Below are 15,881 nucleotides of genomic sequence, written 5' to 3'. Positions count from 1 at the left end.
CTTAAGGAGCCTCTACATGTCTCATAATCTTTTTACCCTACCAGCGCTTCGAGACCAACATTTGGCAAGTGCTGAGAAGAAGCGCCGCAACAAACTCAGTCACCACTGTCTGCCGGTTAATATAAATAAATAGAAATAGCAGGTACATTCGATTCAGGAGCAGTTCACTGAATTTACCATGCATTCTTGTATAGTGTATCTTATAAGAATGGGTATACAAAATTGCGTGGCATATTAAACAAGGTAGTGACGTGCTAATATCTAGACTTACAGATTACATACTCAAATACTAGTAGAAATGACTCGCATACATAAGTTGGAATAACTTGGATTGACCAGTCCCCGAAAGCAGCGCCTGTTCACAGACATGACGAGTGAACCAGCCATCGCTTCACTCGACCATATTAGAGGGAATGTAACGACCCGCCTCACTACGCCACCACCCCAGAGACATTTTAGTGAGAATGACAATACCAAGTTATCTCTTAGAGAAAAAAAAACCAATAATAAAGCTAAGTAACAGTCCAGATTGAGAAGCATGACACTATAACATTTTAGAAAATTAGATTAGTTTATACATTACTTTTCATAGCACGATTTTAATTCTTTTTAGTGCGAGCATGAGAGGACCATAATCCTACTCCCAGGATGACTTATCATTAAGAAAATCTCGAGTTGTATAATAGGCTTTTTTAAGCATGTGATCTTTAACTATACCTTTAAATTTATTGTACGGTAGCTCTTTATATTTATCAGGGACTTTGTTATAAAAATGGATACCTTGTCCCATAAAGGTGGCAAACACTTTATTAAGTCTAAAAGCGGGTATAGCCAATTTATTTTTATTTCTAGTATTGATTTGGTGAATATCACTTTTCTTTTTGAATTCATTAATATTTTGTTGAATAAATAGAATACAGTTTAAGATGTATTGTGAAGCGGCCGTGAGAATGCCAATTTCTTTAAACAATTCTCTAAGGGACGCTCTTGCTTTCATTTTATACAAGTATCTTATGGCACGTTTTTGCAGAATAAATATTGTTTCAAAATCTGCAGCTTTGCCCCATAGCATGATTCCATATGACATTAGGCTATGAAAGTAGCTAAAGTAGACTAAGCGAGCTGTTGAAACATCGGTTAATGACCGTATCCTTTTTATTGCAAAAGCCGTTTGTAAAAAAAAAAAACTTTGCATTCAGTTGTAGATTATTTGTAGTGAACCAACTTAAAACTCTTGTTAGTGCATTATTTACATCGTCAAAGTTATTTTTACTTCTATCAATATTAAAAATCAAAGATGTGTCATCAGCAAATAACACGATTTCGCAAGAGTCTTTAACAAAATATGGTAGATCATTAATGTATATAAGAAACAAGAATGGACCCAGAATGGACCCCTGCGGAACTCCCATTTTCACAGGTGACCCAGAAGACAAAACACCATTTATGTCGACTTTTTGAACTCTAAAGTTTAAATAGGATTGTATTAAATCCAAAGCCGAGTCCTTTACCCCATAATAGTGCAGTTTGCGAATTAGCGTTTGATGTTCTACGCAGTCAAAAGCTTTTGAGAGATCACAGAAGACCCCTAGTGCATTTTGAGAATTTTCCCAAGCCTCGAAGATATGTTTAAGTAGTGCAACCCCGGCATCGGTGGTGGAACGACCCTTGGTAAAACCATATTGTTCACTATGAAATAGTTTATTAGAGCCAAAGTGAATCATAAGTTGCTCCTGTATGATTTTTTCAAAAATCTTGCTCAAAGCGGGCAAGATAGAAATGGGTCTATAATTGCCAGGGTCGGTTTTGCTACCAGACTTAAATAATGGCATTAGTCTACTGTGTTTCATGAGGTCGGGGAAGATTCCCTTCTCTATGCAATTATTGAATATTATCGCTAACTGTGGGGAAATTATATCAATAATGTGTTTGACTATCTTGACAGAGATGCCCCAGATATCAGTTGTACTCTTTACATTTAAAAGATTAAAAGTTTTAGTGATATCTAATGGAGTAATATGTTTAAAAGAGAAGTGCGAGTCACAGGGTGTCACGTGGGTTTTCAATATTTCTTCAGCCTCGGAGGAAGATGACTTTAAGTTGGCAGTTGTTGCTGAAGCTATATTAACAAAAAATTTGTTAAAAGCTTCTGCTACATCTTTATCTGCAGATATCAAATTATCGTGAACTTTGAGAGAAAAGTCATTATCTCTTGGTTTTAGTTTACCAGTCTCTCGGTTGATAACATTCCAAGTTTCTTTTATTTTATTACTGGCGTTTCCTATCTTGTCCCGAATATAAAAAGACTTAGCCATGAAGCAAACTTTCTTAAAAATTTTTGAATACTTTTTCACATGCTCAAGAAAAGATATACTATTATTATACTTTTTCATGCCATAAAGCTCATATAACGTATTTCGACTTTTGTATATTCCCTTAGTAGCCCAGTCACTAAACTAGACTAGAGTAGGTCGTAACTAGTGTAGAGTAGGTCCGCCTCCTCAAATTAAATTCTAAAATCGGCTCAAATCTGGTTTGGTAAGTCTCAAAGCTGACTAGTTTATGTCCGCGCCGCTGCCCACCGTATCCGGGCCCGAATGTCCGAACCGATCGCTCGTCACTCCATCACGCGGTTCCAGCAGGGCTACTCCGAAACGCTGTTTATGTTGTTTTGAGTCTATCTATCACCGTCGCTCATGCTGGCATCTCGCTTTGCATGAGAGGAATGGCAACATTCGAAACTTCGGATAAACCCGAAGTAGCCCATCAGCGCCCTCGCTGAACGATGGCACCTGTCGGACCTACTCCCGCCCGCGCGGCTACTCGCCGCCAATATCTATTAGCTAACAGAGCTTAAGTGACTGAGCAGATTAAATTCCGACGGAATTTTCAGTGGAAGCCTGAACACGTCACTCAAGCTAGCACGTATGTACAATGTACATTGTACACTGAGTGGGAGAAACCGAGTAAGGTAATTTTATGTAAATAACAAAGGACTGTCCACTATATTCCTTCATGCTGGGGCTCTTGTCCTCTTTTTATTGATCTACAATATTCGACAACACCTGCTACTGTAACAAATACTACTCTCATCCCTGATTACCGCGTTCAGCCGGGCTAGGATGCAAGCCGTAATAAAATCTTATCGAATTTAGACAACAAATGTTTGGCCTTTCCGCATTAAATAGCAGCAGCCCGCTCATGGTCAAGAATCAACGACGGCCGGTAGATACATATCCCATCTAACGCTTCAAATTGAAAGAACAATACCAAAAATGGAGTAGTTAATCTAAACTGAATAAATCGAACGGTTTTATAAAAGTTGTATAATAAACTAACTGTTCATCTGTGCGAATTTTTTCACGTAACGAGAAGTAGGGTGGAATTACTCCCGCGTGGCCGCGCTTGATTGATGCGATTGACGGCTTTGATCAATCCATTTTATGAATCTACTTTTCGCGAGAACCATTTGAAAGCAAATCGGTATAATTATTTTTTATTTTTGTACCTTATTTTATTAACCCTGACTTTTCAATTTCTATTTTGGACAATCCAGCGAGCTTGTAACATCATCTATTTTCAGAACTGTCGGACTAATTTGTTTAAGGTGCGCGCAGAGATTTTACTGGTTGCCCTCCGCATTCTACTTTTTATTAAAACAAAATCACTTTAAAAATTATATTTAAAATCTGGAGTCACCTATGTATATGTAAAACCATGAATTTTGTTACTAGTAAAACAGTAGATATTAAAGTGGGCTATAAGAATATCTTCGAATAAGATCTTTAAAAAGTCGAGTTCAAACAGTGTTTACAGGCGGCTGTTTGCGGGGAGTCGTAAATTGTCACTCCGGACACAGAATTAGATAATGTTCATTCCGCGCCTTTTAAATTAAACCCAAGTATGGCGACTCTTCTCGTGACTGAGGGCCTCAATTCCGCATCAATCTGACCGTGAACGTTTAATGAAAAATTACAAGGACGCAGACGTAAATTTTCGTGATCTTACCAATGTCCCCAGGATATTTTGTGACACCGGTGCGGGCCAGTCCTCTTTAATATTTCAAGATTAAGAAAATTAAAATTTCGCTCAGAACAATGATACGAGTATAATTAAAAGTATCAAACATGCAATTTTGTTTTAAAAATTGTATGAATCACTTCTGTTTATTGATTGCATTTTAGTTAAAGGCCAACCTTTGCCTTTGTCTATCGTGTGTATCTTTAAACATAAAATATGTACATACTTATACCTTTATGCGGCAAATAACAGCCCAAGACATCTCACACCTTACCAATACACAAATTATTTCAAGAAGAAAAACATGATCACTTGGTTATTCAAAACACGTACCTTAACGCCGATCTTTCATTGAATACTACGCCTCACTCTCGAGGCAACCCAGAAAGATGTGACACACAAACCGATTACAAACAGAACAAAAATAAAAGAGCTGTGTGACCCTACAGGAGCGTATTACTGGAAGCGGGAGCCAGCCTGGACGAATCTAAGAGGCATGTGGGGCAAGCGGTCGCCCCCCGAGGACCCGCTAGACAGGCCCGAGGAACACGGTAACCTTCTGCTGCGACTTCGCCTTCTGTGGGGGTCTGTTGTAGTGCTTGGCTGACACATTCGGGATAGGAAGCGATTCGAAGAAAGTGCCTGTATGTGAATGAGTACACTAAAGACACTTTCTCCCATCAAGATGGATAGCGTCATCCATCATGAATTGACATTTGCCTTTGAGACGTATATGCAATTAGCTGTCTATCTTATAAACACTATAACTATCCTATCTATATTATCTATACTAGGTATATTAAAGAAGATTTTTGACTAAATTTTAATTATATTTTTTTAATTTTACATTAATGAATTTGGTCAGGGATAGTATTTTTAAAGTCTGCTTGTGAGACACACAATTTTATTATTAACTTGTGTTTTGACTTTTTGTGGTCAGAATTCTGGTAACAAAACTATATTACTCGTAAAACAACCTTAGACTAGACAAGTTAATGATAAATCATGAAACAAATAATGTAGCTCAGCCAATAATAATACAACAGATCACTCTACAATCTTCTAGTGTCTTCCTTGTTTAGTTCTCACTGTCCTCTGATCACCCTCTTGATGTTCACTCCGTAGCAACATTCGAAAGCACTCTACCTGTGTCCACTGTCCATTTCTCCAAATGCTGTAGAATCTCTGTTATCTGTGTAGTTAGATCTATGCTAGTAGCTAGTCCTCTTCCAAATCTTCTTCTCACATCTTCTGTCATCATATCATTAATGTCCATCTTTGACGTATTGGTGTTTCGGTGATAAAGGTTTGTATAGATATTAAATGTATAATAATATGATAGATAATGTAAATAATGCCTACCATCGTCCCCCTATGTGAAAGGAATAATATTTTCCAAATTGAATACAGGTAACCCTATCATACAAGTAGTTATTTTGTAACAATGTATAAGATACCAGTTAGTCTAAACTTCGAAAGAGTTAATAAAATAAAAATACAAAGAAAAGTTCTATGCCGACCTATTTCCTTAACAGAATAACTCGTTGAATGCTTAAGTTGATTGGGCAGTGAAAATTGGAATGCTTAACAACAAGTCAATGTAACTCCTGTGCATCAGATCAGTGGCTGCGCCTCGGCGTTTGTCGCAATGCCCTTTTTGTAATTTTTACCTAACTCAATGAAACTTACAACTATCGACTGTCGTCATGTCGTGAATGAATGGTGATTATCAATGATGTTACTGGATCCCAGAATCCATCGCGGCTAGCTGACGAGCCACAAAATGGCGCGACCTGACTGAGACCGTAATCTGTCAGACACTAGCTCAAAAGATACAAATTACCCAAGCTCCATTTTCGAGCGTGTTAGTGGAAAACATATTATTATTATTATAGATTTTCTTATTAAATCAAGTTTCGATAATTTAGAAGCTGTTAGCGTTGTTGGAGTAAAATTTATAGAATATTAATATTCCTATCACGTAAACAAATAAAAATACATATAAAAATATTGGAATATATTAGAAGAAAATTTAAGAAAAACTGAATGTAATAAAATTCCAAAATCTGTCCATTTCAAAAATGTCTGAACTAAGTATTATCTTCTCGGGCTGTGGCTAGATATCGCTGTGCGAATGTAACAGTTACTGCCGCCGAACACTTCGTGGCTGTGATATACTTTTACGATCATTTTACGGTGTGTAAAATGTGCTGAAGTAAGTTTTCAGTCTATAGGTATATTATACCTATACTTACTACGTAACTACGAATTACTAAACCGTTTCATCGTACGATTAGTAAAACGTGAGGTAGAGTCAGCTCTACTCCTCAAAATAAATAAGTTATTGATACGCTACATTAGACAAATCTTCCACGATATATTTTGTTAAGATTTAAAAAAAAAATTTGTTTAAAAAATAATATTCATCGATTCACTTTCTTTGTTTAAAAAATATCTCTAGAGAAGATTTAGCTGTAAATGAAATAACATAGCTTCACATTTAAAGGATGATGGGCACAAATGTATGGAAAGTGGTACCCGCTCCAATAGCCATAACCAATATATATTTCAAAAGGCCTTTAGATCTAGAAAAATGTCTGCTATGGGGCCAGTTCTAATTCACGTTTTGAAAGCAGTAATTCCACTAAGTATTATATGAAAGTTTAACACAATCATCCATGTATACGAGTATGTACTATGACTTTAATATAACTAAAATATACATTGAAAAGGAAAGGATTATACCTACGATGAACTACCCAAGCCATTGGCCCTTTATTCGCTTTCATCATCATCATCATGATCATTTTAGCCATAGGACGTCTAGTTGAACATAGGCTTCCCCCAATGATTTCCACAATGGCCGGTTGGTGGCGGCCTGCATCCAGCGCCTTCCCGCTACCTTTGTGAGGTCGTCGGTCCATCTTGTGGGTGGACTTATTGGGTCTTGTGGGTTTATTAGCTTTAGCAACCCATAATAAAACCCTTAAGAAATAATAAAACTCCAACCCCTTTATTAATAAAAGTTACACCCTAATTGAACTCTGGCTTAAATTGTCATTTGGTATGGAAATGTCATTTTAATCCAAGGTTCATCCTAGGTATAACTTTTTATTAATAAGGGGGTAGTAGTTCTTCAAATAAAAACATTTATTTCACAACTATCCCTATCAATAATTATAGAGTTAAGGAAGGATGCTGGAGCAGTAAATCCTTCATGCCTCGCACTAAGTACCATACGAGGGACACGCATGATACTTCGGTTACACAAAAAGTATGTTTATCTTCGAACGCAACCAGATCTGAGGCTGGTGGCCATAGTAAATGTTGTTCGTCTTGGTAAGACCTTTCAAATGACACTAGAAGCATATCTATTGGAGCCGGGTACCATTTTGCCCATTGTCCTTTAATATCTTACTCGTACTTGCGCTCGGAACGCCGGAGCGAACGGACGTGCGCGCGGAGCTCTCGCGGTCGCTTCGATTTTCTCTGTGCGGGTATTTGCGGTTCAGTGCGGCTAACCTCGTGTTTTTCGCTTTGCGTTTTTACTTTTTATTTGTGCCAGTGATAATAACTGTGTTTTTGTTGTGGTGATAAACTTTGTTCTTGCTGGAAGCTTGATTTGCGATACAGACGCTTGAGAGCTTTCTCTTGGCGAGGAAACCCGTAGCTAAGTACCCTAGATCTAAGTTTTTAGTTTTTAGAGTGCTTATTTTAACTATTATCAGTGTTTGTTGTGTAACCTGAACCTTTTTAGGCTGGTTTTAGCTTTAGTTTTGTGAGCACGTGGTGGCGTGCTTTGCACGTGCATAACCTCAACGTACAACCACGCGGGGGACTTGACACTGACAGTTGACAGCTGACAGTTGACACTGACAGTTGACACTGACAGTGACAGGTTTGACGGTTGGTGCGCTGCTAGCGCCATCTGTGCTGACTTTTTGACTTTTTGTGTTTTGACTTTTTATTTTTATTTGCGCTGCTAGCGCCACCTGTGTGTGTTAGACATTTATTGCGACACTAGCGCCACCGCTCTGACAGTTGTGTGATTTGACGTTTGGGTGACAGTGACAGTGACGTTTGACACTGACACTGACATTGACATTTAGTTTTATTAGTGGCAAACGTTCCGTTTCACGCGAGGTCCGCCGTCGTGCGGCCTCGCGCGTCTTGAGACGGGGCGCGAACATTTAAACGCGCTTTCGGCTTTGGCTTTGCGCTTTTAGACTTTTTAAAAATTAGAACATTCGCTTGTTATTGCGCTTTAACTTTTTCTGTGCTTGTGGTTCTCAAAAAGGGAACATTCGCTTGAACTTTTTTTTTTGTTTTGTTTTGCTGCATCCAAAAGTTGAACATTTGCATAGTCTTGGTAGACTAGGTGCATCATGTCGGCGCCGGACGACGATGACTTGTCGGCCTTCGCCTCTCGGCCGAGCATCGGCAGGAGCCCGCCGCAGCGGTCCTCGCCGATCCCCATTGCGGCCGAGAAGCGGTCACTGACGTCACCGGACGAGCAGCAGCGCATCAGTAAGGTGTCGGCCTCGGCTGACCTTAGGAGGAGAGCTCCCCCAGTGGCGGGGCTGCTCACATCGGCGCCGCCGACTCCGTCGGTCCGGCCGTCGGTGTCAGCGCCCGCGCCCGCGCCCGCGGCACCGCAGCAGCAGCAGCCACAAGCCGACGTGCAGCTGTCGAGCGCGACCCCAGCAGAACTGTACGAGCGGGTTCATTTGATGATCAAGAGCATCATGGCGGTGGTCACTAGCGGAGGCAGCAAGCTCAACAAGGCAGAGGTGAACGCCATCTCTGGCTATGGACAGGAGGTACTGGCGGCAGCAGGAGTAATGGACTTGCGCATGTTGGAGGCAGAGGCAGCTCTTAAACTTAAGGATGCCAAGCTGCAGCACAAAGAAGCTGAGAACGAGCTCCTGAAGGCGACTCAGGGCGCAGCAGCGCCAGCAGCAACGGGAACTTCCTTCCAGCCCAGCAGCCGCCAGCCGACCTTCAGCGAGATGGTACGCAGCAGGACAGGCCAGATTCCGATACCAGCAGCTAAGGGCCCAGTGATCGCGGTGTACCCAGCGGACTCAGCTTCCGAGACTCTCAAGACTGCTGAAGACACCAAGGCAGAGCTAAAGAGGGCCGTCGACCCGCGCAGACTTAATGTTCAGATCGACCGACTTCGAAAGGTGGGCAACGCGGGTGTGGTCATCCAGACCACGTCCCCCGAGTCGGCCAGGCGCTTCAAAGAAGCAATCCCAGCTTCTCTGCGGGTGACGGAGCCTAAGCAGCGGCTGCCCCTCGTGGTGGTGTCCTCCATCACCGGGGACCCGGACCTTAAGGAGTTCGTGGAGGCTCTTCACGAGCAGAATGTTGCGAGCAACGAAAGCTGGCCCCTCGAGCGCTTCACCAAGGAGTGCAAAGGAGTTTTTAAAAAGAGCCGCCGGGGAAGTGGGACCACAGCAGTGGTCCTAGAGTGCTCCCCGGCCTGCAGGTTACTCCTTTGCGAACTGGACCGTGTGTACGTGGGCTGGGACGTAGCCTACGTTAACGACTTCCTCACGGTAACATGCTGCCACAAATGTCATCAGTACGGCCACCCGGAAAAGTATTGTAGAGCAACAGAGGTGGTATGCGCGTCGTGCGGAGGTAGCGGGCATGCTTCAGCAGCGTGCAAGGAGACGGTGCAGCGGTGCGCCACCTGCCACAAGTTCGGCAAGAAGGACGCAGCGACACACGCAACCGGTGCGCGGGAGTGCCCCGCCAGGGTCTTCGCGGAGCAGCGTAGCGTAGCGGCCACCCGATACGCTCTTTGATGCGTGGACCTTGGGCCAGCTGAACCTGGCCGGCGCGGCGCTCGCCACTGACGAACTCCCCGCGCTGTCGCAGGAGCTCGGATTGGACGCTGTTCTAGTCCAAGAACAGTACTCGCAGTCCGAGCTTGTCCTCCAGCGCGGCCTCTCGTCCCAGGCGGGCGTCTTCGTGGCCGGGTCCCATCTCTCCATCGCGGTACTCCAGCACCTGACGAACGACCGCTGCACGGTGGCGTACATCCACGAGGCCGATTTGTACGTCGTCTCGGCGTACTTTAAATACGGCGAGGAGATCGACCCGCACATTCACCACCTTGAGCGGGTCTTCGACGCGTTAGCGGGAAAGCGCATCATCGTGGGAGCTAACGCCAATGCCCACTCACCGTTGTGGCACAGCAGGCCGGACCAAACCACTGGGCGAGGCAGAGTGGCTGACCATCGTAGGTCGTCGGTTGAGGACTTCATCTTGGGACACGACCTCGTCGTAGTCAACACCCCAGACCAACCGGCGACCTTCAGCACTGCAAACGGGGAATCAAGCGTGGACATAACACTCTCCACCAGGAATGTCTCAGTCACGGACTGGAAAGTCCATGTGGGGGCCAGCACTAGTGACCATCGCCTTATCACGTTCAGAGTTGGCCGATCCTCCGCACGAAACACTACCACAGAGCGAGCAGAGCCAGGCGAGGAGCCTCCGAGATTTCGGGATCGGGGTGTCAATTGGGACCGCTTCGAGAGTGCTATCCATGAGCGAATGGGATATCTGGATATGAGGGAGCCTGCGTCCTTGGTTAGCAGGCGCTTCACTAACGTGATTGTCCGCGCTGCGCATCAAACCCTCGGTATAAAGAGGAAGAGCCGGGACGTGGGTTATGAATGGTGGACGCCTGAACTAGATGATCTCAGGAAGGCAAACGGCGCTTCACGCCGTGCGTGGCAGAGGCTCAGGAAGAGAGGGGGCAGGGCGGAGGAGATTGCACGAGAGGAGTTTCATGCGAGTAGAGCGCGATACAGAAGGAGAAAGGAGGAGACGGAGCTCGCGTTCTTCCGGGGGCTTGCCGAGTCCGGCAACGAGGACCCATGGGGTCTGGCCTACCGTGTGGCGAGTGGCAGGAAGCGTCCGCCCTCGAACGTAATCAACGGCACGAAGTTCGCCGAAGGCTTTGCGGGGACTGTGGACGAAGCCATGCACGGCCTTGTGTATGCTCTGTGCCCGGACGACGATCCGTCTAAGGACACAGAGTACCACAAACAGGTGCGGATCTCGGCTGCCCTGGTCCCCTCTGGCCCAGACGCGTCTCCTCCGTCCCTTGAGTATCTGCGAATCATGGTTAAGCAATTGCCCAACACCGCACCGGGACTGGATGGAGTGACCGCAAGAATGTTGACGCATGTCTGGAAGGCTGCATCGGTGGAGTTCCACCTGGTGTACGCCAAGTGTGTGGAGGAAGGAGTGTTTCCGGATGTGTGGAAGGACGGTCGACTGCTCGTGCTGCCAAAAGGTAATGACAAGCCCCTCACCGACCCCAAGGCGTACCGACCAATAACGCTTCTCTCGATCTTGGGTAAACTGCTTGAGCGTGTAATGTTACACTGCGCGCCTCAGATCTCTAGCGGGATGTCGGACTGCCAGCATGGCTTCACCAGAGGTAAGTCGACAGTGACTGCGATCGACGCGATTACCGACACGGCCAGGGCGTCCACAGCGAAGTACGTCCAAGCTGTGTTTCTTGACATCTCGGGTGCGTTCGACAACGCCTGGTGGCCGATGGTGATGCTGAAGGCGAAAAGAGGGGGATGCCCGCCCAATGTCTATCGGATGTTGGCGGGATACTTCTCCGGACGCCGGGTTGGCTTAACCGTCGGCAGCCGGGAGTTGTGGAAAGTTTCCACCATGGGGTGTCCGCAGGGTTCTGTGCTTGGACCAACGTTGTGGAACGTTCTGTTGGACGACCTGTTGAGATCGCCGATGCCGGAGGGGGTGAGCATGGTGGCGTACGCCGATGACGTCACCATTTTGATTGAGGCGCAATCGAGAGCCAGCATCGAGTTGAAGGCCACAGAGGCCCTTAATATCGCGTCCGATTGGGGAGCCCGGAACCGACTGGGATTCTCTCCTGCCAAGTCGTCCATGATGACAATCAGGGGGAAATTCCAGAGGCCCCCAATCATCAAACTTGATGGCGCCTCGATCCGACAGGTGAGCTCAGGAACAGTGCTCGGCGTGGTGATCGATTCGGGTCTTTTGTTCACGCAGCATGCACAGGACATTGTAGAGCGCGCAGCCAAATGCTTCGGGAAGGTTTCGCGTGTGTCTGCGTCCTCCTGGGGCATTCGATACCCCGGTCTGCGCATTCTCTACCAGGGAACGTTCGTTGCCACGCTTGTGTATGCTGCGGCGTGTTGGTTTGAGCGGGTCAAAGTCCAGTCGGTAGGCGGGATTGTCCTGAGGGGGCAGAGGCCGGCACTCGTGCTGCTGACGAAGGCCTACCGGTCTGTCAGCACGGCCGCGCTCCCGGTCTTGGCCGGAGTGTTGCCCGCCGACCTCGAGGTGGAGTATGCTGGACGGACGGCTGTACTGAGGACGCGCCAGCTCGCGACCCTGGACGAGATGAGCAGTCGAAAACGCGATATACGGGATTCGGTGATCGTATTTTGGCAGCAGCGTTGGGAGCAGGAGACCAAAGGTCGTGAGCTCTATCAGTTCTTCCCGGAGGTGGCTGGTAGGCTCAGCATGCGCTGGGTCCAACCGGACTATGTGACCTCGCAGATACTCACTGGACACGGGTGCTTCAATAAAAGGCTGAGCGACATGAAGCTGCGAGAGGGGAGTATGTGTGAGTGCGGCGAGAGTGAGGAGGACAGGCACCACGTTCTGTGGTACTGTCCCCTGTATGAAGACCTGCGGTGTGAGATGCTGAGTGGGATAGCGCTCTCGGAGGGCTACGGTCCTGCGTGGTACCCCGATCTAGTCAGCTCGGAGGCGAACTTCGCGCGGCTGCGAGGCTTCGCGCACGCGTGGCATAGGAGGCGGAACGGACAGACGCCTAGCGGCCAGGCACCGGATAGTGCCAACGTGTCAGTAGAGTCCATGCCCCAGAAGGGGGAGAGTGGCAAGGGACAAATGGACAAAGATTAAAGAACTTGTAGAGAGTCAAGAATTGCGCGCGGTGGAGTGCAATCTGCCGTAGGCAGCCGCAATTCCGCGCGCATCTCTCAAGATTCGGCCACAATAACCGCGAGGTTGGTATGGCCATGGGTGGTGGTGGGATTTGTCCTTTAATATCATCATGACAAGTGGGCCGGCCACATTTACAATAGTCACTGTTTTACGAGTAGATTATATTATTCCCCTTTCCCCTTAAGCCCCAAAACCCTGATGTCTAACTCGAACATATTATTCCACGTTTACATCAAGTGCTTAGCTATCTTATTTCGTTCCTAAGCAAACCAAACGTTTTATTGATACATTGGTAGACTTAATTATTACGAGTACACATACCCGGTCTCGCAAGTTGACGGCCTACGCATCAATTCGCGGCAAAACGAAACAAAGGCCGTTTAGGCCTCTTAATAACGAAGAAGCTGACTTCATCGAGGATATTAATCTCCGATAAATCTCTGCCGCTCTTCATCCACCAGCTTTCGAGCATTTACTTTGGACTTTCCCAAAGGATGGAACAATAAAAACTCAAAGTCAGCAGCCGAGATGAGCATTGTTTTAATTCAAGTGCTTCCTTTCGAACCGTTGTTTACTTAGTATTTGGGGTAACTGGCTAAAATCGTAATATTGCGTATGTTTTCAAATCTTAAGACTCGTATTCTGAAACGACGTTTAAAACTCTCGATGTTAAGTCAAGAATCAAGCCTGCCATTCTTCTTAATAGATACCTACTAAAATTGAAATTAATTTTAAGTATATGAATTAAGTGCGTTCTCTCATTCTGTAATAAGTAAATAGATTAATTCAACTTTTACTACTTAGCCAAAGAATACCTAAGAATACCTATGCATCATTTCAATATCTGTCTTCATTAAATTTTGTTTTTACTCTCCAAAGAAATATAATTAATAACAAGCTTGAAATCCAATTTGATTCTTAAAAATGATAAATTAATTGTCTCAACTTCGTAATGAGGTAGGTACTTCCAGAAGCGCAGGCTCAACAGGAAAATCAATGGCAAAAACATTGCAATGCAAAGTTGAGCCCACAAATATTTCATCTCCTCAGAGTGAAGTGTTTTGCCGATTGAAATTAATTAAGACAAAGTTCGTCGGCTAATTATTTGGGCCGCAATCCGTAGCGCGCGGAGCCAGCGCAAACAAACTTATTCAATTGGAATTATCCACTCTACTCGTAAGGCATGATCAACAAAAATGAATATGGATACAACCAAGTGGCAAAGTTAATTAAAAATACATCTGAATTTAACTTTTACAAATGTATTAAAATAATAGCATGTTTATGCCGAACTGTCTTTAAACAAGTTTTCAATATAAATCAGAAAGACAATTCAAATTTTTAATGCTCAATAGCCGCTCTCTTGTAGAGTTAGTATTCGCATGGAACTTTTACGATTTTTACTAAATACTTACTGTATTAGTATTGATTAGTTATTAGGTACTGAGTTAGTGACATAAATAATTGATTTCCAGTGACATTATTTATTGTTTTTGTCTCTGATCACATTATTTTGTACAAGTTCCTCTATAGAGGAAGGTTAATAATATAATTGATGTCACTAATTGTGTTGAGTACTACACTTCAATCTTTCGACGAAACGTAATAACTGTGATAAAGTATGTCGCCAGAGAGCGTATATCAGCTTTACCCAAAGAACACTACTCGTATGTATTAAAATATTTGTATTTGTTTTACAGAAAACAGCGCGCCGCGGGATGAAGCCTAGACAACTGGAAACTGTATTATAACTAAGATACTTAGCCACCACAGTCATATCTACATGTAGGAACAATACTCTCTGTCCGCTTCGAACAACATTATTTGTCATATCCCCATGTTAACCCTAAAGGTGACTAATTCTTTTCACTCCCAACCAGTGGAAAGCATTAGTCGACGACCTGAGTTCCTAGTACTTTAGTTATCGTATTTTTCTATATACATGTATATTACTATCCCTTTGAGATTACGTACAAATATAGCTCTACGAACTATGTCACCTTCTAGAATAATCTATTTCCTAAGGCCGAGTACACTGAGACGCGCGCTTACCGTGAAGCGTCGAGCGTAAGGCGAACAAATGTGAAGTGAATGCAATGCTTTCATATCATAAGTGCACCAGCTCCATAATACAAATATCCACATACAGAAACCAGTTGGAAACATTGTACTTTCAGGTCACAATTTATCACCCATAAAAAGATACAATTATTAATAGCGCTGATAGTGACAAAAGAAGGCTGGCTATGTATGTGCTCCAAGCACTCGCGACTACTCCCCGCTCCGCTTGACGCCCCGCGTTACGCGCCGCGTCTCTTCAAAACGCGGCCTTAGCTAGTAGGAAACGTATAGATTATTTTTACGATCTTTGATATACACGCTGTTAGGCAGGCGTAATATGTAATATTGAGCTAGTTAGTTGAATTAATTAATAAATTAATTGTATTTTATTAGAGACGTTGATGTAAATTGTACTGGTACTTCCTCGGAAGGCGTTTGTCCAATAAAAGTTTATTCGGAAGCCGAATGTTGTTTTATTTAAGAATCTGTCGTCGTCGTATCAAGCGGCGGTTAGCGCCGGAAAACTCATAGAAGAAGATGGAGACAATATACAAATTCTCAATCTCGTGGTAATAATTATACTTGATACAAATGGATCCTGTCGGGCACAGTATTTCACAAACTATCTTGTTTTTTAACATACTGACGAAAAACCTCCTGGTAAATACTTAACTGTCTAGGATAAATAGCTTCTTCTATGTTTTTATCACTTAAGAAAATAAAATGAGGCTGTAATTTAATGTAAGCATTAACCTGAAATGAGCGAAGGTTTTGATCTTAATACAAGTACGAGTAAGGTTGGATTC

The 15,881-nt window shown here is 44.2% G+C and overlaps 1 protein-coding gene across 2 annotated transcripts in view; it reads left to right on the top strand.

The window, feature by feature from the left end:
- The window catches only part of LOC135081013 (prothoracicostatic peptides), a 69,084-nt gene extending 53,543 nt beyond the window's left edge, over positions 1-15,541 (top strand). The window contains exons 6-7 of one of the 2 annotated variants that reach the window (XM_063975734.1): positions 4,470-4,571; positions 14,715-15,541. In XM_063975734.1, the coding sequence (XP_063831804.1) occupies positions 4,470-4,571; positions 14,715-14,743 (131 nt within the window). In that variant the 3' untranslated portion in view covers positions 14,744-15,541. The remainder of the gene's footprint in view (positions 1-4,469; positions 4,572-14,714) is intronic. The other variant, XM_063975735.1, reaches the window with a different exon arrangement.
- Positions 15,542-15,881: the final 340 nt, after the last annotated feature.

This window comes from Ostrinia nubilalis, chromosome 19 (assembly GCF_963855985.1).
Source record: "Ostrinia nubilalis chromosome 19, ilOstNubi1.1, whole genome shotgun sequence".
Taxonomy (NCBI): Eukaryota; Metazoa; Arthropoda; class Insecta; order Lepidoptera; family Crambidae; genus Ostrinia; species Ostrinia nubilalis.
This window is presented reverse-complemented; position numbering and strand designations above follow the sequence as displayed.